General features: G+C 45.5%; 12 protein-coding genes across 12 annotated transcripts; 9 read left to right on the plus strand and 3 right to left on the minus strand.

The window, feature by feature from the left end:
• Nucleotides 1-147: 147 nt before the first annotated feature.
• RXT3 (Rxt3p) lies at nucleotides 148-1,617 on the plus strand (the record flags this gene model as incomplete). Its single annotated transcript, XM_020206650.1, has 1 exon — nucleotides 148-1,617. One exon carries the CDS (start codon nucleotides 148-150, stop codon nucleotides 1,615-1,617), a length of 1,470 nt encoding a protein of 489 aa, XP_020064884.1.
• Nucleotides 1,618-2,897: 1,280 nt separating this feature from the next.
• CANTADRAFT_31921 (uncharacterized protein) lies at nucleotides 2,898-3,668 on the plus strand (the record flags this gene model as incomplete). Its single annotated transcript, XM_020208421.2, has 1 exon — nucleotides 2,898-3,668. A coding segment is annotated over one exon (771 nt), but the record flags the coding sequence as incomplete, so codon positions are not given.
• A 177-nt stretch (nucleotides 3,669-3,845) lies between these two features.
• Nucleotides 3,846-4,241, minus strand: CANTADRAFT_50407 (uncharacterized protein; the record flags this gene model as incomplete). Its single annotated transcript, XM_020209824.1, has 1 exon — nucleotides 3,846-4,241. The coding sequence occupies one exon, from the start codon at nucleotides 4,239-4,241 to the stop codon at nucleotides 3,846-3,848; it is 396 nt and encodes a 131-aa protein (XP_020064886.1).
• Nucleotides 4,242-4,493: 252 nt separating this feature from the next.
• CANTADRAFT_48489 (uncharacterized protein) lies at nucleotides 4,494-5,603 on the plus strand (the record flags this gene model as incomplete). Its single annotated transcript, XM_020209588.1, has 1 exon — nucleotides 4,494-5,603. One exon carries the CDS (start codon nucleotides 4,494-4,496, stop codon nucleotides 5,601-5,603), a length of 1,110 nt encoding a protein of 369 aa, XP_020064887.1.
• A 344-nt stretch (nucleotides 5,604-5,947) lies between these two features.
• CANTADRAFT_25629 (60S ribosomal protein eL31) lies at nucleotides 5,948-6,817 on the plus strand. Its single transcript, XM_020207483.1, has one exon. The coding sequence runs from the start codon at nucleotides 6,356-6,358 to the stop codon at nucleotides 6,566-6,568; it is 213 nt and encodes a 70-aa protein (XP_020064888.1). The 5' UTR covers nucleotides 5,948-6,355; the 3' UTR covers nucleotides 6,569-6,817.
• A 1,056-nt stretch (nucleotides 6,818-7,873) lies between these two features.
• On the plus strand, nucleotides 7,874-11,305 carry PEX6 (AAA family ATPase peroxin 6; the record flags this gene model as incomplete). The annotated part of the gene is made up of 2 exons (XM_020209817.1): nucleotides 7,874-9,973; nucleotides 10,028-11,305. 2 exons carry the CDS (start codon nucleotides 7,874-7,876, stop codon nucleotides 11,303-11,305), a joined length of 3,378 nt encoding a protein of 1,125 aa, XP_020064889.1.
• A 268-nt stretch (nucleotides 11,306-11,573) lies between these two features.
• Nucleotides 11,574-12,029, minus strand: MDJ2 (Mdj2p; the record flags this gene model as incomplete). The annotated part of the gene is made up of 1 exon (XM_020209812.1): nucleotides 11,574-12,029. The coding sequence occupies one exon, from the start codon at nucleotides 12,027-12,029 to the stop codon at nucleotides 11,574-11,576; it is 456 nt and encodes a 151-aa protein (XP_020064890.1).
• Nucleotides 12,030-12,650: 621 nt separating this feature from the next.
• Nucleotides 12,651-13,433, plus strand: CANTADRAFT_216128 (uncharacterized protein). The gene has a single exon (XM_020206718.1). The coding sequence runs from the start codon at nucleotides 12,792-12,794 to the stop codon at nucleotides 13,008-13,010; it is 219 nt and encodes a 72-aa protein (XP_020064891.1). The 5' UTR covers nucleotides 12,651-12,791; the 3' UTR covers nucleotides 13,011-13,433.
• CANTADRAFT_215910 (uncharacterized protein) lies at nucleotides 12,775-13,620 on the plus strand. The gene has a single exon (XM_020206716.1). The coding sequence runs from the start codon at nucleotides 13,038-13,040 to the stop codon at nucleotides 13,380-13,382; it is 345 nt and encodes a 114-aa protein (XP_020064892.1). The 5' UTR covers nucleotides 12,775-13,037; the 3' UTR covers nucleotides 13,383-13,620.
• Nucleotides 13,621-13,857: 237 nt separating this feature from the next.
• CDC19 (pyruvate kinase) lies at nucleotides 13,858-15,372 on the plus strand (the record flags this gene model as incomplete). Its single annotated transcript, XM_020209632.1, has 1 exon — nucleotides 13,858-15,372. The coding sequence occupies one exon, from the start codon at nucleotides 13,858-13,860 to the stop codon at nucleotides 15,370-15,372; it is 1,515 nt and encodes a 504-aa protein (XP_020064893.1).
• Nucleotides 15,373-15,684: 312 nt separating this feature from the next.
• On the plus strand, nucleotides 15,685-16,563 carry COQ5 (2-hexaprenyl-6-methoxy-1,4-benzoquinone methyltransferase; the record flags this gene model as incomplete). Its single annotated transcript, XM_020211558.1, has 2 exons — nucleotides 15,685-15,710; nucleotides 15,756-16,563. The coding sequence occupies 2 exons, from the start codon at nucleotides 15,685-15,687 to the stop codon at nucleotides 16,561-16,563; spliced, it is 834 nt and encodes a 277-aa protein (XP_020064894.1).
• Nucleotides 16,564-16,643: 80 nt separating this feature from the next.
• MED1 (Med1p) lies at nucleotides 16,644-18,464 on the minus strand (the record flags this gene model as incomplete). Its single annotated transcript, XM_020209751.1, has 1 exon — nucleotides 16,644-18,464. One exon carries the CDS (start codon nucleotides 18,462-18,464, stop codon nucleotides 16,644-16,646), a length of 1,821 nt encoding a protein of 606 aa, XP_020064895.1.
• Nucleotides 18,465-18,603: the final 139 nt, after the last annotated feature.

Here is an 18,603-nt window from a genome sequence, read left to right on the forward strand (position 1 = left end):
CTGAACGAACAATAATCTACGACTCAGTAATCGCCAACAGCTCATCTAACTCGCTGGACTCCACATAATTGCTCATCGGAGCTTTCTGCTGTACACTACTACTCTTGTCTTAGTTCTTCAGAGGTCAAGTGACACCCATACCACCTAATGTCATCTGGAAACGAGAACGCATCCCCGGCATCATTGGGGGCTTCTGGTGGTGATGGGAATGGCAATGGAATCAGATTGCCACCAATTTCGTTCCTATCCGTGCACCAAGGCTCACAGGCTCCTAATAGGCTTCCTCCTGCCTCAAATATCGGAATCTCCAGCTTTTTGAATGCTCCTAGCCCTCCGCAACAAAACTCACCACAGTCTCATGAAGATACGCCAGAAGGTGCAGAGAAGCGAGCAAAGATCGAGCCACGAGGATCTGAGCCATCTCGCTCAGCATCTCGCCAACCGTATCCGAACTCGAGCGGAAGCCCTGAGGCCGAAGACCAAACGAATGGGTCCAAGACGGGTCCTAATCCACACCATCACCATCACCACCACCATCATCACCACCACAATCCTTCTCACCATCACCATCACCATCACCACCACCACAAACTGCAAGCAAGCAGCGATGCAGCTTCCAAACAGACAGCGACCTCATCGCCTGCTGCGCAGAAGTCCCAAAGCCCCCCAAAGCCTGTCGTGGCTGGAAAGGAAGCACAGAGTCCCCAGCGTGCCATCAAGCAGGAAGAAAATCCGGAAAAGGATGGCTCCAAGACCCAGCTTGGATCACCCCAGCAGGCACATCCAGATGCGCTCCAGGTGCTGAAGACGGTGATACCGTTCCCACCAGTAGTGTTGAACACCGAGCCCATCAAGGAGTTGATCCAGGAGTACTTTCCGGCCAAGAGGTACCTCGGAACCATCGTGTACAGTCCCACCACCACCTGGGCCACGTTGCAGACGTCCCAGCTTTACGGACTCAAGCGAGAGCACGCCGAGCGGCTCGAAGAGACCAGGCGCGCGTTTGAAGAACGTGCCAGTGGTCCTCATGAACGGGCAAATGTCAGGTACATTCCATCTGTTCCTCCTCTTACCAGCGACTACATCAACAGTATCTTAGAGATCAAGATCCCGCGGTGGCACATCACCAAATTCCGTCACAGCTACGACGAGGAAGCCGTGGTCAAGAGGCAGTTGTGGGGCGGAGCCAGTGGGGTCTATACTGACGACTCCGACGTATTGAGCGTATTGGCACACTTGGGATTATTTGAAGGAAAACTCGATCTCCGCGAGTGGAATCCGCGCTGGAACGGCACCACGGTGAAAGCTGAGGCTGATGGCGATCTTGCGGTGCAGCTCTTGTTGTTGCCCAACTTGCCAGAGTACCATGGCTACTATGCACATGGCATCAATGCTCGGTCGTGGGTGGGAGTCAACAAGCACAGTGGGCTCTCGTTTGCGGTGTATGACGTCAAGTGGGAATCTCCCGGTAGCTACCTTCGCGACGCCGGAATTTTCAAGCGGTACCGTTGCGAGACCGCTGCAGATTCGCAGGCGCACGCCGAGCGCACCAGCGAGCAGCACGGATGGCAGTTCAGCTACAAGTACTACCGCCAGGTGAAGGCGAAGCATGCCTAGCCTCGATACAGCACAGCTGTAGCTAGGTGGATGAGCTGATGTGGCGGATCCAGTGGCGAAGACAGAGAGCTTCCCGAGGATGTGCCTAAGTTACTGCAGTGGACACTGGGACTCCTTGTCCCCACTGGCGCTAGTGCGAGAATACGTTGAATCCGTTATCGCACCGCACGAGACTTCTGCGCCGTACGAGAATCTCCCAGTGAGAATCTCCCAGTGACAATTCCGGTGCGACAATTCCGGTGCGACGAGAACCCCAAGGCCGACCTCCATACCATCCAGCGCGATGGCCGCCAGACGATGACTTAGGCTAATCGCACGCTGACGTACTGATCGCCACGCTGAATTACTAATCCTAGACTAAGTTGCTAATCGCCGACTAATCGGACGCTTACACTCATAATCCAACGACTATTGCCACGAGTCGTAGATCCCTGGCCGCAAGCAATCATACTAATATACTTGACTGATTTACTAAAAGTGTAGATTTCTAGGACTCCTATTTTACCTCTTGCATCCACTTATTTTACTCTTTCCGTCACTTCGCTCTGTGTGCCTTTTTATTTGGTAAACCTTTGCCCCACGATCCCTCCACCAGTGCTCCACCCGTATTCGTATTCTCCGTATCCCCGATCTTCTGTAAGTGCAGGATCCGAGCCATCCACCCACCACCACCACCACTACCACAACCTCCCACCGTACCTATCCTCCCTATTCACATCCTCCAAAGCACCTTTCACTTTCTCTTCCCAACTCCTCCTTCCTCTTCTTCTTCCTCTCCGTATTCTCCACCCGCCTCACACGATCACAGTCGTTCCCCACCACCATCACTACCATGCGAGTTTCTTTTTCTGCGATTGTAGTGCCGTTTTAGTTTGTGAGACTCCAGCACTTCTAGTCCAGATCCTTTTCTCTTCCCCCACCGCCTGTGTCGTGACTGCCAGTGTCACTGTTATGCCCCACGCTGAGCACCAAGCCCGTTAGACCCTCTCGCCCGCACATCCGTCGCTGCTGTTCCTGCTCTCTCCACAGTCGTTACCGCTGACCCTCCACCACAACCAGCCCAGCCACTGTCTGCTATTGCCGCTGGACCACACCACCACCAGACCGTCACCACCGTCTGCTCGGGACCTTCCTCCACCACTCGTCCCTCTTCTCCCATGGCTGAATCCACCAAAACTCTCCGAAACTCCCAGTCCATCCCGTCCATCCCGTCCATCCCGTCCATCAACTACCTCTCCAACAGATCGTCCCTAGGCAAATACCTCGCATCGCCCCAGACGTCCAGGCCGTCTCGAAAACCCGGTTTTTTGAAAAGAGTCTCGTCAGAGTGGAACCTCTTGGTCCACCGCATCAAATCGATCTCCAAGGACGTCTTCACCACCGACGAACTCGTGGAGGAGCTCTTTGTGGACTTGGACTCCGACGAAGCCTCCATGGAAAGAATATTGAAATCGTCCAACCGTGCCCTCAACCCCGCAGAAGAGTCATTTCTACAAGAGTACAAGAAATTCAAGAACCTCGATAAAATGGTCCAGCACCACCAGAACCACCAGAGCGCGGAAGTGAGGTCTTCCTCCACCGCAGTGTCCGATACTAAGACCAGGTCGACTTTATTGGATATCATACGACAAACTACAAGCAACAGCGAAACTGTCCATAGTGAAGATGAGGATCACGACAACGAGATATCATACCACGACCTTGATTTGTGCAAGTTAAGACAAGAGCTTGAGTTGCATCAGAACTCGGAGTCTACCGAGGCAAGCACTTTGAAAAGCAGCAATGAAAACCTCGGAACCACCCTTTGGGAGTACAGGAGACGCAAGTGGTTGCAGAACTCAGATCCCGAGAAAGTGCAGCAAAAGTTGAGCCAGCTGTCCATCGAGCACATACCCAAGGAATCCTACCACAAGATCTATAGTTTCCTCATAGACAAGGGAAGGTCATTGAAAAACGACAAGAAGATAAACCTTCTTGACTTGATCAATATCATCAACGCAGGCTGGATTGCCGAAGAAAAATGGGACAGGGCCGCCAGGGGGTTGCCATAAGTGACCCTATAGAGCTTAGACATTGGTCTGTTAGAACTTCGGCATTGGTAGTCCGATAGACCTTAGGCATTGTACGATAGACTTAGACTCCACAACTCCGGTCCTAGTCCTTTCCCACGACATTCCAGATGTCATTTGCGTGCATTCACGTCTCCCTCATGATGCTTCATATTGCTTTCACTTTTTAGCTAATTTTAATGTATTTTCTAATATTCGCAACTCCTGGTCGATCAATTCTGCTCGCGATTGGAAGTCATCAATAATGGTATTGGTCTTGTTCCCATTCAATTCCCCAGTAAATTTGTCGATCAATTTCTCCACCTTCCTTCGGGTGGACACTAACTCCCCGAAACTGGTTGCTATGCCTGTGTTCAACTGCTTGTCGATATCTGCGTCCAACTGATGAATTGTGGAGATCTTATCGATGAGCGATGATGGATCTTCTGTGGCAGAATTGCTGCGGACGAGAGCCTTTAGTGTTTCAGTAAGCTGTTTCTGGTGCGCCAACGAGTACTTGAGCTGCTTGCTCTGAGTCTCCTTGGACTGCTTGATGAGATCCGAGTGGGACGACATGGAGACATGTGGTGAGGATTGTGTGGATCAGCCTCTGATGGGGTAGTAGGTCACATGATTGATCCTGCGTGACTTACCCGTTATCTTCGTGTTATCATTCCACGACTTCGTCTACAACAGAAAGCCCCAACTAATTGTCATTCTTTGGCAGACATGGACTGAGAGAGCCACAGCCTACTGCTTCTTTGTCCATTCATCCATTCTTGGACCTAATTCTCTGTGATCTACCACCATATCTATCATTCTGACCACATGTCCGATCCATCTCCAATTTGCACCCCTACCCTATTCTTGAAGGTTCCTGGGTCGCCAGTGGAAACCAGCTTGCAAGAGTTCAACAAGGAGCTTGGCGAATCTACTGACTTTGATGATCTCGTTGATAAAACGTATGCTTTATTGACACAGCATCAATTGAACATTCAAGAGGCACTCGCGGTATGGGAGACCCGGTTAACCCTTCATTTATTTAACAACCAACTATCATACGCCAAAAAGGAGGCTATCAACTTGAATAATGCATTATATCTACAGGAGAATCCAAATCCAGCCCCCTTGCCTGGAGGCAACCGAAGCAGAGGAAATTCCGTGGGCTCGTCTACGCCTCCCTTGCAACCGATCTATCCATTGCCTAAGAACAAGGCGGCCACCATAGAATACGACTTGCTCGTACTACTCTTGAGGCTCAAGTCTATTCCCAACATGAATTTGATCAACGAGTTGTACAAGCTCAACTTTCAAATGAGACTCAAGTCGGACCTCGACGAGGACGTATTGCGGATGAAACTAATTAATTTGAGCTATGACATCATGGTGATACTCTCGGTTACCAAGAACCATGCCACGTTGTTGAATTACCTCCATGGATTACGGCTCGAATTGGAACGCATAGAGTCCAAAAGAGCCGCATCTGCAAAATCAGACGCTTATTCAACCTACCTCTCGAACGTCATCCTTGTTCAGATAATCATCGAGTCAATTGTGCATAAACAGAAGAAGACCCCATCGCTCGAGTTGATCATTGCAGCACAATACGGCGAGCTGTTCAAAAGAATTAACGAAGAGACCAAGAGATCACTAATTTATGTGCTCCGTCACATCCTGCCTACTATTACCGAGAACCAAATGGTTGCTTACGACAAGTCCGAATTGTCCTTGGACGATCTTATCGGCCTAGTGGCTGAGGATAAAATTTCGGTCAGAATAATATGCTCGATGTTGGGCTTATGGGACTTGTCCAATAATTATGGGTTTCAGTTGTCTGGCGAAACCGAAATTAGTTATGGACCTGTGGGGACAAGTCTGACGAACCAAGTCACCAACAATTGGTACAAGTATATAAACAAAGTGTATGGGTTAGAGTAAGGAATTGCATGCTGCAACATTGTCGATTGAGTAGGCTAGAGGTACCTTGGGGTGAACCAGCAGCTCCGTAACTACTGCCATAACTACTGCCATAACCTCCCCGGATGGGTCTTAGGGCACCAGCCCTGACTCTCTGGCCATTCGCACGTGATCATGTGGAGATTGTTTCCGGTATATAGTCCCACGCGCTAAGAACCTGCTTATCTAAGCTGCTCGCTGGGCCAATCCCCACCTAAATGGCCACTAACTACCCGCAATGGGAGTGCACAGGGAGAAAATTTTTCACCCACCCAGGAAAATCGTGAAAAAAATCTATACATCAAAAGCTGTGATAGTTTCTACTACTCCTCGTTAGATAATCATAATTCAAAATGGCTTTACAAGACGTTGTTACTCGTGAATACACCATCAACTTGCACAAGAGAGTATGTAGAGAATACTGAGAGAGAAAAGTTTAGTGATTGATAGTGAAGATAGTCATATGGAAGGAGGCATCGACCAAGAAAGAAGATTAAGGGATTGAAAGAGAAACAGGGCATCAAGCATTTCCAAGACATCAAGATTTCCAAGCACCAAAGAGCCCACCACACATGCCGAGTCCGTCTCCTATGTTGACCCACTTACTATCAATGCCTAGCCCTAACCCACCAGGTTTTACTGGCACAATACTAACATTCTAGTTGCACGGTGTCCACTTCAAGAAGAGAGCCCCAAAGGCCGTCAAGGAGATCAAGAAATTCGCCACTTTGCACATGGGTACCAGCGATGTCAGATTAGACCCAAAGTTAAACGTCCAATTGTGGTCCAGAGGTGTCCAAGGTGTCCAATACAGATTGAGATTGAGAATCTCTAGAAAGAGAAACGACGAAGAAAACGCCAAGGAAAAGTTGTTCGCCTTCGTTGAACCAGTCACCGTTCCAACCACCAAGGGTTTGCACACTGTTGTTGTTGAAGACGAAGCTTAAATTTAACTTCGTTCATCTCATAAATAGTTTGTATAATATGATACACATAATCCGTTACAGTTTGTAGAGAGGAAGAGCCTTGACGGCCGAGAGCCCTTAAAGGGGTCAGATAACACCCTGTGATGGCTCTAGATTTGACAGAAGTGCTAGCCTAGATTGTACCAGACACAGCTCGAATGGTTCTATCTGGAATGTGTATGGGTCTACGTGTGTTGATTACAAGTTTAGTTTTAGTTGAGCGCAATGGTTCTAGTTTGTTAGTACTGGTCCTTTAAACTGTTCATGTGCATACAATCAGTGTAACTATGACAAATACCAGATCACTGCAATAGAAGCTATGCTTCACCAAAACGGCGAAAACTTCCAAAAAAGCTCTTAGTTGGTAGAAAAAGAAGATTATCATCACTATATGACATGAACTTGTTATCGTATAGACTTACACTAATAGCATTTTAATGTCTGTTGGCTTATCAACTAGGGCAAATTTTTCGTCTTTTATACTCAAGGGCAAATTCCGGGTAACGCGAATTAGGGTAATGAGCTGTGAAGCACAAGAAAGAGCACATCGGTACCTGGAAAGAGAATAAAAGCTGCTGAAGTTTACAGCATGTAATCTAACTGGTCTACTCATTTCTGAATTCCCACTGGACAAGTTTCAACTTGCTTGCATAGAGGGTAGAATTCTTATTCATTCACACGATGCAAAATTCGGCTGCGAAAACGAGTGGTGGAATCGGTCCCAACATAACTTCAATAACAGTAGTTGATGGACAGGCTGGAAGGATTTTTGGTGTCTGTGGTCTAGAGCTCTTGTTGTAGATGTTTTTGTTAATAATTGCTAGCTGTGCTTCCAATGCTTGGAATTGAAGAAGCGTTCATTTTGGTTACTTTGGGTTGAAAATACATAAAGTATCGGTTCTAACAAGTAACCCTTCTCGAATTACTTCTGGTCCACTTCATAGTTACCTTCGCAAGTTTCCTCGGATCATGACACACCTACATGCTTCGACGAGTCTGATGCTATTCCTCTAGAATGCAAATTTTAAAAGAAGCTCGATAGACTACACGAGCAGGCCCAGTTGGTAATAAAAAGCATTGATGACTTTCGCCACTCTAACTCTTAGCTACATACTTGTCAATCCAATGAGTTCTCCCACGTGAATGAGTCGTTCTTCTGAAATCTACTGGGTCACCTTCATAAGCTTATGCCCCGCACGTGAGCTGTCCACTCACCCCACAAAATCTACCGAGGCCCAGTGGTGGAAATATATATACTCTCTACCGTCCAAGTGAAGAAGGCCAACAATGCCTTCTGCAATCGTCAACAACACCAGTCCAAGATCGATCTCGACTATTGCAAATGTCACTTTCATCAACAACAAGCTGATCGACAAGCATGATGTTTTGGAGATCTCTATTGATCTTTTCAATAAGATCTTTCCTGATCAACAGGGACACGAGTCCAAATTCGTGCTTATCAAGTTGATAGGTTCGCCAGATTTCTTCAAATCATTCAGAATTTTCAAAATCAACTCCATTGACTTCGAAAACCAGAAGAATACCATCAAATTCATCAACAATACCAACATCAATATTCAGTTCACAGAAGATCAGTTAACCCTCAATTCGGCTATAATTCAGTCAGTGTCAACTGAGGATATACCAAAATTATCTAGAGTGTACGTCTCAGTTCCAGGTGAAGTGTATTCTATTTTGAGTAACAAACCTCAAGACTCGACCAGAGCACAATTTTTGACTACGTTCTTAGCCCACAACGGTTCGGTGGCTAACGAAAGTGATTATATCCGTTTGATAAACGGTCAAATCAAACTATGTGAGCCTGTATCTCAGGGATTTATTGATTACGACACCAAAATTGTCTTGATCAAAGACAATGAATATCCACAGGGATATGGAGGGGTTAATAACTTTATCGAAGAAGTTGAAATTGAAAATGACGATGACGATGAAGAAATACCAAACGTGGAAGAGTTAGATATCTCTTCGTACTTAAGTTCAAGCCTTCAATTCAATGCAGGAAATGATTCCATCAAAAGCTCGGAGTTCAATGTCAGACCGTTACCTGAGCCAATTACTATCGAAGGATTGCCAAAAGAATGGGCAAAGGATGACACTGAAGCATTTGTATTTATGAACTCAAGTGACTTCATCAAGTTGGGCTTTCCCATTTTCAATGGGGATTTGTCTAAGCTCCATTTTGGTTCCAAGCTGGTCATTGTCAGAGTATTCACTCTAGCTGAGCCAAATAAAATATTCAAGTCTGGAAATGTATACTTGTCCCCAATCTTAATCATCAACCTCGATTTGAATCCAGAGTCTAGTATCACATTTGAGCCAATTTCCACGACATCTGCACAACAGTTATCCACTTATCTTCCAATAGCTGAATCGGCGATAATTTCGAGAATTTCCTCTCCAATAACCATGGATAAAACCTACCAGAAACATTTCTTTTCTAGTCTCAAGACTAGTTTGAGTAATTATTTCAAATGCGTTCAGAAGGGTGACTACTTCCCGGTTGTGATTGATTCGGTATTGGCAAAAACAATGTTCGATAATGCAACAGGTGAAGAGGATGGAGAGGACGAAAATGGAAGCAATGACGCTTTTGATGTCATTCCCACTGGGGACCCTGATGCAGTCGCCTGGTTTAAAATTGTGGATATAAAGGGAGTCAACGACGTGGGTACTGAACAGTTTATCATTGATCCAACTCAGACATTATTGGTTTCTTCTGGAGTCGAATTTGTTAGATTGCCAAAGAATGAATTTAGTCAATGGTATAATTATTTGAAACTTCCTCCAAGTTTCAATTTCAATAGCCATTTGGATAAAGGAGACTTCCCTTATGCTAAAGACTTGAAGAAAATCATTCAAACTTGCTTGAGCTCAAAGATAAATCTCAAAACCACGGTCATGCTTCAGTCATTGAGCAGAGGTATTGGAAAAACAAGTTTAATTAGAAACTTGTCTACAGAGTTAGGATTAAACTTGATAGAGTTGGATTGCTTTGATTTGATAAATCCCGGTCAAGAATTAAAAACCATCGGATTCTTGATGGGAAGAATAGATAAGATCATTGCCAATGCTACCTCTGATTCTTCTTGCTTCCATATAATTTACTTAAAGCACATCGAAAGTTTGTGCCCTCAAGTTGACACCAATGATCAAAATTCCAACATTCACACCTCCTTGTCATTGAAAATTGTTCAAACCTTGAATGACTACCTTACTCAGTACGGTAACATGATTGTTGTCATGAGTTGTAACGACTTTGACAAAGTAAATGATAATATCAAGCTGATGGTTAAATTCAACATCACTTTTAATGTTCCTAGTGAATCAGAAAGATTGCAAATCTTCAAGTTTTTAATCGGCAATGAAGTTGGCAAGAATGATTCTCCCTCATTTTCAACTACCGAGTCTTCAAAGGTAGAGTTCAACGGAAATTTCGATATTACTTCCTCCGTCTTTGTTCTCAGACAAGATATCAATTACAAAACTTTAGCCTTACAGTCAGCTGGTTTGACCCCAAGAGATTTGACTTCGATCATAAAGAAGTCCAAGACATTGGCCATAAAAAGATTAACAAAATTAGCAATGGATTCTGACATTACACTCAATAAATTAATCAAAATTGGTAATGGTGGCTTAATCAACTGGATTCCAGAAGATTTCAACCTAGCTATTAATGAAGCCAGAAATCAATTCAGTGATTCTATTGGTGCTCCGCGTATTCCCAACGTCAAATGGGAAGACATTGGTGGATTGGATCTTGTCAAAGATGAAATTTTGGATACCATTGATATGCCCTTGAAGCATCCGGAATTGTTCAACAATGGTTTGAAGAAAAGAAGTGGTATTTTGTTCTACGGGCCACCTGGTACTGGTAAGACGTTGTTGGCTAAGGCTATTGCCACCAACTTCTCGCTTAATTTCTTCAGTGTGAAGGGTCCAGAATTGTTAAATATGTATATTGGTGAATCAGAAGCTAATGTCCGTCGTGTGTTTCAACGTGCTAGGGATGCAAAGCCATGTGTTATTTTCTTTGATGAGTTGGATTCAGTTGCACCAAAGAGAGGTAATCAAGGTGATTCCGGAGGTGTTATGGATAGAATTGTTTCCCAATTGTTGGCCGAATTAGATGGTATGAGCGGTGGAGGTGATGGAGGTGATGGAGTGTTCGTTGTTGGGGCTACTAATAGGCCAGACTTGTTGGACGAAGCTTTGTTAAGACCTGGAAGATTTGACAAGATGTTGTATCTTGGTATTTCCGACACCAACGATAAGCAAACCAAAATCCTCGAGGCGTTGACCAGAAAGTTCAAGTTGCACGAGGATGTTGACTTGGCCAAAATCGCTGAGAAGTGTACCTTCACATTCACGGGTGCTGATTTCTATGCGTTATGTTCCGATTCGATGTTGAATGCCATGACTCGTGTGGCTAACGAAGTTGATGCAAAGATTAAGAAATTCAACGCTGATCTAGTCAATCAAGGCAAAGCAACCGTTTCTACAAGATGGTGGTTCGATAATGCTGCTACCGAGGAGGATATCAATGTGTTGGTCAAAATGGAAGATTTCCTCAAGGCACAACGCGAGTTGAGTCCTTCTGTCAGTGCCGAGGAATTGCAACACTACTTAAGAGTTCGGGAGAATTTCGAAGGTGGAAAGGAAAAGGCCAAGCAGGCGGAGACTAATGGTGTGAACAAGTAGTCACCAGGGGGATAATCACCTGAAATAAATACAGGATTGTTGGCCTCGTGGATTAGCGAAATATATATATACAATAAATATTCAACGTGCATCATCATAATCCGTAGACTGGCGGTATTTTGGGTTTAAGTTGGGGACATTACTCATTAGCTGGGATCCGCGGCATGCTAAGCATCCACTTGGATCTGGGTCTATTTAAACTGTTGAAGAATTGGCATGACAGTTTTTGGGTCTATCAAAACTGTAGTTGCAATGGGCTCGCCACCACCTATGACTTGTCGTTGCGGAACATGTAACTCTTCTCAAGCACATCCTTGGCCTGGTTGATCCGCTGCGAGAGATACTGGCTACCCTTCTTGTCGGGATGGTTCAACACCATGAGTTGACGGTACCGCTTACGTAAGAGGTTCTTGTTGAAGTTGACTATATCATCACCCTCGATGCCGAGCACCAACAACGCCTCCTGCTCTGTCATGGGGTCTGCAAACCCTCGGTTGGGATATCGCAGCTTCAAGAGCTTGTGGTGTCGAAACGAAGGGTCTTTGATGAGATGGCGGTGGCGCTCGAACTCTGTGGGGTCGTTGGGGTCGGAGAGGGTGATGTTGTTGAGGGTGGCTATCATCTGGGGAGTGAGGTGGATGTACTGACGGTATGCACCTAGGGCTGACTTGACGGTCAAGGCCACCATCGTGGCCCCCACGCCTATGATGATTGGAACTACCATGGTGATGAGTTGTGCCAGCACTTGAAAAACGAGCGTGATATTGCCATTTTTAGTGAGGCCTGTATGTGAAGGTAATGGCTGCGAGAGCTGATGGTTCCCAGGGTGGAAGCAAGAGGATTGCCAGGAAAACCTGTTGCAGTGCATCTGACTACCCCAAAGTAAATTGATCATTATTCCATCTTAAATGGTAAAGTCCAATCATTATAATGAATTTTTATACTTGAGGGAATTGCAACTGAGCTTTGGGGCTATTGCCGCAAATGAATGGATCTACGGCAATTACTCCTGTGAAATAAGGATCCCCAGAGTAGGGAAGTGAGAATGTTCAAACTGGGACTTCGCCTCAACAAACATGAGGGCGATATTTGGAGAAGTAAAACATCCTTACTACCAAAAATCCCAAGAAGGCTTCACCTACATTATGGTCACCTCAGGGATGGAACTTTGGTTATATAATTTATTCAAGTACGCCCGGTGCTAGAAATGCATCTCCAGCTGGCGGCATTCCAAACGTTACCAGTAGCCTTGTTTTACTAGCAGGAGGTAGAAAATTGGGATTCATTTGGAATTTTCTACCGCGTATAACGTCAATTCAATCGCACGAGAAGACACATTCATGATCTCATTTTTTGCACACCAAGTATCGGAAGCATTATTCGAAACATGAAAGGTCGGAAGCATTATTCAAGACATGAAAGGTCTGCATCGCTTAAAATTTTACGTCGAATCCAAAGTCATGAAGTATCGAATTGACAAAAAATCATGAGGTACAGAATTCAAGTAAGCCATCAATGCATCGGAGGAATAAAGTTATCTGGGATGCCGAAAGTACTGGCATCAAATATGTTACTAGCATCGCATCCTATGTCATTAGCGAATTGTCATAATTGTGCGAAATCAAAAAATGGCCACAACCATCACCCAGGTCCGCAACTCGCTATTTCATATATTCTCTACACTTGCAAAGTACCTTCCGTGTAGCTCATCGTAGCACTCTCTGGTGGTAAAATGTCCGCTACACATCTCTCATCGATAGGATTGGATGATTTTGTAGAATACCTCACCTTCGACCAATCTCGGTTACTCTACTCATCGGTGGCAGACGTTTCAGTACGGTATATCCCTCTTTCAATTGTCGGACCGGTAGATAGTTCTCGTGCGGAACGCACGGGCCCTGCAAACACCCGCTACTCCCACCGCCAGGGCCACGCGGGGACCACGCCTCCGGAGGCAGCTGCCCACGCAACGGCACTTACCGAAACGAGACTACAGTACGGTGGAACTCCCAGGCTAGCCGTAACTGGGACCAATTCCCCACCACTGTCAGAGCACCGTATACCGCTATACCGCTAGATTTCCATACCACTATCACCCCCACCACTATTCCAATCTACCACCAGACCACGGGCCCTCGGACACCCACAACTCCGAGCCCGCACCCCGATACCACTCGCACCTCCCACGTTATCCCTTCCAATTACTACATCCCCTCATCGTCACCTGATCTCGGGCGCGCCCCTCGCCTGGCTCCGAAGATGCCACCACCACCACCACCAATACACCACCAAAACCACTCGTAGCGGCCTCGATGGCTCCACCAGGCTCATCGCCCTCCTTCTCTCCTCCGTCCCCTCCCGAGCCAGCGGCCTTGCTGGCCCCCTCCACCCTCCAGTGGCCCTTCCTCCACTCCGGACACCCTCACCCCGAACAAAATTTTCAGTCCGATAACTGCATTGCTGGCGATGGCGCTCAGTAGTATAAATAGTGCCTCCCCTCAGTAGCGAATTGCACCAACTTTCAGTTGTATATTTTATAGCCGCTACTAATCATGTCCCACGCAGCATTATCCTGGTTGACCAAATTGGACATCTCCGAAACCCCCGACAAGGTCTTACGTCGTTCCTCCATCATCGGTACCATTGGTCCTAAGACCAACAGCGTGGAGATGTTGGTCAAGTTGAGAAAGGCCGGTTTGAACATCGTCAGAATGAACTTCTCGCACGGTTCCTACGAATACCACCAGTCGGTCATTGACAACGCCAAGAAGTCCGAAGAAGTGTATAAGGGCCGTCCTTTGGCCATTGCCTTGGACACCAAGGGTCCAGAAATCAGAACCGGTACCACCATCGACGACAAGGACTACCCAATTCCCTCCAACCACGAGATGATCTTCACCACCGACGAAGAGTACCTCAAGAAGTCCAACGACAAGATCATGTACATCGACTACAAGAACATCACCAAGGTCATTGAGGTCGGAAGAATCATCTACCTCGACGACGGTGTGTTGTCGTTTGAAGTCATCGAAATCCCTGACGAAAAGACCTTGAAGGTCAGATCTGTCAACGCCGGTAAGATCTGCTCCCACAAGGGTGTCAACTTGCCAGGTACCGATGTCGACTTGCCAGCTTTGTCCGAAAAGGACAAGGCTGACATCCGTTTCGGTGTCAAGAACGGTGTCCACATGATCTTTGCCTCTTTCATCAGATCCGGTGACGACATCAAGGAAATCAGAAAGGTCCTCGGTGAAGACGGTAAGGACATCCAGATCATCGCCAAGGTCGAAAACCAACAAGGTGTCAACAACTTCGATGACATCTTGGCCGAAACCGACGGTGTTATGGTTGCCAGAGGTGACTTGGGTATCGAAATCCCAGCTCCTCAAGTGTTCGTGGTCCAAAAGCAAATGATCGCTAAGTGTAACTTGGCCGCTAAGCCAGTTATCTGTGCCACCCAAATGTTGGAATCAATGACCTACAACCCAAGACCAACCAGAGCCGAAGTCTCTGATGTCGGTAACGCCATCTTGGACGGTGCTGACTGTGTCATGTTGTCTGGTGAAACCGCCAAGGGTAACTACCCAATCGAATCGGTCTCCATGATGCACAACACTGCCATCATTGCTGAAAAGGCCATTGCCTACCAACAATTGCACAACGAGATCAGATCCTTGGCCAAGAGACCAACTCCAACCACCGAGACCTGTGCCGTTGCTGCTGTCTCTGGTGCCTACGAACAAGACGCCAAGGCTATTGTTGTGTTGTCCACCTCCGGTTTGTCCGCCAGATTGGTCTCCAAGTACAAGCCTAACGTTCCAATCATGATGGTCACCAGAAACGAAAGATCCGCCAGATACTGTCACTTGTACAGAGGTGTGTATCCTTTCATCTACACCAAGGACAAGGTTGAAAACTGGCAAGAAGATGTTGAAAACAGATTGAGATGGGCTGTTTCCGAAGCCATTGACTTGGGTATCATCAGCAAGGGTGATTCCATTGTCACTGTTCAAGGTTGGACCAGGGGTTCCGGTCACTCTAACACCGTTAGAATTGTCCAAGCTTAAAACATAGACGTCTTAATTTAGTTCTTATATTGTGATAAAGGGTACGTTCGAGTGAACTACAAGGCTGGCATGTCCTACGACCATTACAAGCTGAATAAACAATAATTGTACATTAAATTGCCCCTTCGGGACTTGTAGTTGTACCAGTACTAGATAGTGCCCTGATGTTCCTGGCGTCTCTCCCTTTGGATCTGTCCCAGATGCACTGTCGTGGGTGGGTCCAACCGCAGGTCGTGCATGTCCTCACCATAAAAAACACCAAATATAACAGCAACTGGTGCACTGATGAGTTTGAACATGATGCGTCCTAACATGCCCATGCTCGCCAGACCGGTCAGGTCAGTACTCTCCAGAGGGGCATTCGCCTCCAAGAGATGCTTCAGCTCGCAAACCCCGGATGATGAAACCACCCACTTTGGGTACAAGACTATCAAAAGAGAAGATAAAGAGAAGATGGTTGGTGGTGTGTTCTCTTCGGTGGCCTCCAACTACGACTTGATGAACGACGTCATGTCCATGGGTGTGCACCGCTTGTGGAAGAACCATTTCATAAATCGTTTAGACGCTGGTATGAGACCCGGATCCAACCGTCCATTGGACTTTTTGGATGTTGCTGGTGGTACAGGTGATATTGCCTTTGGGTTGTTGGAACACGCCGAAAAGCGTTTCAACGACAGAGCATCCACCATGACAATTGCTGATATCAACCCTGACATGTTGAGAGAGGGTGAACTCAGATACCAAAGTACCAAGTGGAACGATGGATCTGACAGAGTTAATTTCTTGGTGCAGAATGGTGAAACTATGGACCAAATTGAAGACAACTCCAAGGACGTGTACACAATTGCTTTCGGTATTAGAAACTTTACCAATATTCAAGCTGGTTTGGATACTGCCTACAGAATCTTGAGACCCGGTGGTATTTTTGCCTGTCTTGAGTTCTCTCAAGTTGACAATGCCGCAATTGATTACATCTACCAAGCATATTCTTTCTCCTTATTACCATTGATGGGTCAGTTGATTGCCAATGATAGAGACTCTTACCAATATTTGGTTGAAAGTATTCGTAAGTTCCCTAAGCAAGAAGAATTCAAGGGAATGATCGAGAAGGCAGGATTCTATGTCCCAGAAAAAGGTTATGAAAACTTGACCTTTGGTGTTGCTAGCATCCACATTGGTGTTAAGTTGTAATCGGGATGGTCATCGTACATTTCTATTGTATATATTTTAGTACTATATGATACAAACAGATCTCGAATAAATCTAAAGAACTAATAGACTTCACTAATTGCCCTAGAAATATCCTCGGTCAAGTTTAATATTCTGATGAATCGGTCAATCTTAGTGCTATCAATATCCATTGTATCCGACGATTTCACTTCACTGAACGTACCATTCGAAATCTTCAAATTGAAAGCCAATTCCTCCGTATGGATTCTACCTTCAATTTGGAGTATCAAATCAAGCTGCTTAGATGTGAAATCCACGTATTGTAAGCTGACATTGAAAAACTGTTCTGTGTTGGTTGCACTATTATCTGCGTCTTCATCACGCATGAATGTATCAAGATCAACTTCATCTTTATTTATTGGTTGGATAGTTGTATAGGCTGCCGTCTCAGAAATTGCATTTAACCCAAGTATCTCCTCATCTGTAACGTCATAGGACAATTTCAACGATTCACGAAGTCTTTTCTTGGTGTCTTCTGTCATTTCGCCATCAGCAGGACCACCAATTTTTGAGCCTCTACGAGACTGTGAATGCACTTTCTTCTTGGATGCAGTAGGTTTAGTGTGTATCAACGTATTCAAGATGTTGGAAAGAACTAAAAAGTTTCTTATTCCCGGTATTATAGTGGCAATGTCAATGACCTTGTTGATGGCAAAGGCGTAAACGGGTATGAAATTAGATGACTGTATGTCATTATAGCACTTTAAGTGAACCTCATTACCAGAAACCTCTAGGCAGTGTTCTATACTTTTGCCACTATTGTATTTCTCGAAAATTGGTTTCAACTCATTGTCAGCACTCAGGACTTTAAAGTTGGATATACCCAAGTATTCAAGAAGATACGATGGCAAATATATGCTGTGGTTAAAATTCAAGTAAAGCAACCAATTGGAAGGTCCACTTGCAGAAGTGTAAGCAGAGCTGCTGCTATCAGGGGGTAATTCATCTATTTCAAATTTGTACTTCTTGACGTTTCCCAAGGAATCGGAAACACTCCACTCATTTTGCTTCGCATCTGACAAGTAATCGAATTGCTCAGAATCCGAAGCTTCAACACTTATGAGAGCAGTGTATTCTTTACCCAAAAGTAGTCCTGAGGAATTCTTTTGATACTCGTGGTTGATGTATCTATTGTCTCTCCAAAAATCAAGGAAGAGGCCGAGCTGAAGTGATTTTAAGTCATTGAGTTTGACCATTCCTATACTGTTAGCAAAACCTTCCTTGATGAGCCAAGAATTCTCGTCCTCCTGGCCCAGCACTCCTTCCAATTCGTTCAAGGTGTATAGTATAAGTCCTATTTGCTCGAGAACGACAAAAAGGTTCACATTAGAGGTGGACAACCTATCGACATTTGCCAAGTATCTCAAATTAAACGGAAATTTATTCAATCTTTCGGAGGTCAAGTTTTGCATTAGAATTGTTTCTGCCACAGACTTATCTTGACCTTTTATAGGCGATAAGAATTGTAGCAGGCTTTTTCTGGGGTCCAAATGAATAACAGTCACCCCGTCCACCTGTTTCTGCTCAACAATATGTGATCCTGTTTTTGGTTCTTGTGATGATGATTCGGCCTCCTCGACAGGCGCTACTCCTGAGGACAATGACAATCCCACAATCTCGTTGTCCTTGAGAAAGTCGATATCAATCAAGATCGACGTTCCTGCTATACTCAATCTTTGGGTCTTTAGTTTGTCTTGGTTCTTCGAGATGGAGTCGACTGTATATCCGAGTTTATCAATGAAGGTCTCCAACTTTAATTGCTGAGCCAACCTCTGTACTAATTCAATGGAAACTTTGCAGTTTTGTGAATAGTCGTAAAGTGATGCTATTGCTTCACTTAATGCTTCGTTGAACTTAGACATGGCGGACTAGATGGGTGTTGATGTGGAGCCTTGTGTTGATAATACTAGCCAGATCTACAGTTTGTCACGTGCCTCAAATGCGTGTGGAAAAAATTGAATCTACAACTGACTGAGATGGTACCAGCAGAAGACTAAGCGA

Source organism: Suhomyces tanzawaensis, assembly GCF_001661415.1.
Source record: "Suhomyces tanzawaensis NRRL Y-17324 unplaced genomic scaffold CANTAscaffold_3, whole genome shotgun sequence".
Taxonomy (NCBI): Eukaryota; Fungi; Ascomycota; class Pichiomycetes; order Serinales; family Debaryomycetaceae; genus Suhomyces; species Suhomyces tanzawaensis.

Bases quoted from the DNA above. Each gene is read 5' to 3' on its own strand.
- CANTADRAFT_25629 (XM_020207483.1), top strand. From the start codon at position 6,356: ATGGGTACCAGCGATGTCAGATTAGACCCAAAGTTAAACGTCCAATTG.
- CANTADRAFT_215910 (XM_020206716.1), top strand. From the start codon at position 13,038: ATGTCCGCTACACATCTCTCATCGATAGGATTGGATGATTTTGTAGAA.
- CANTADRAFT_216128 (XM_020206718.1), top strand. From the start codon at position 12,792: ATGAGGTACAGAATTCAAGTAAGCCATCAATGCATCGGAGGAATAAAG.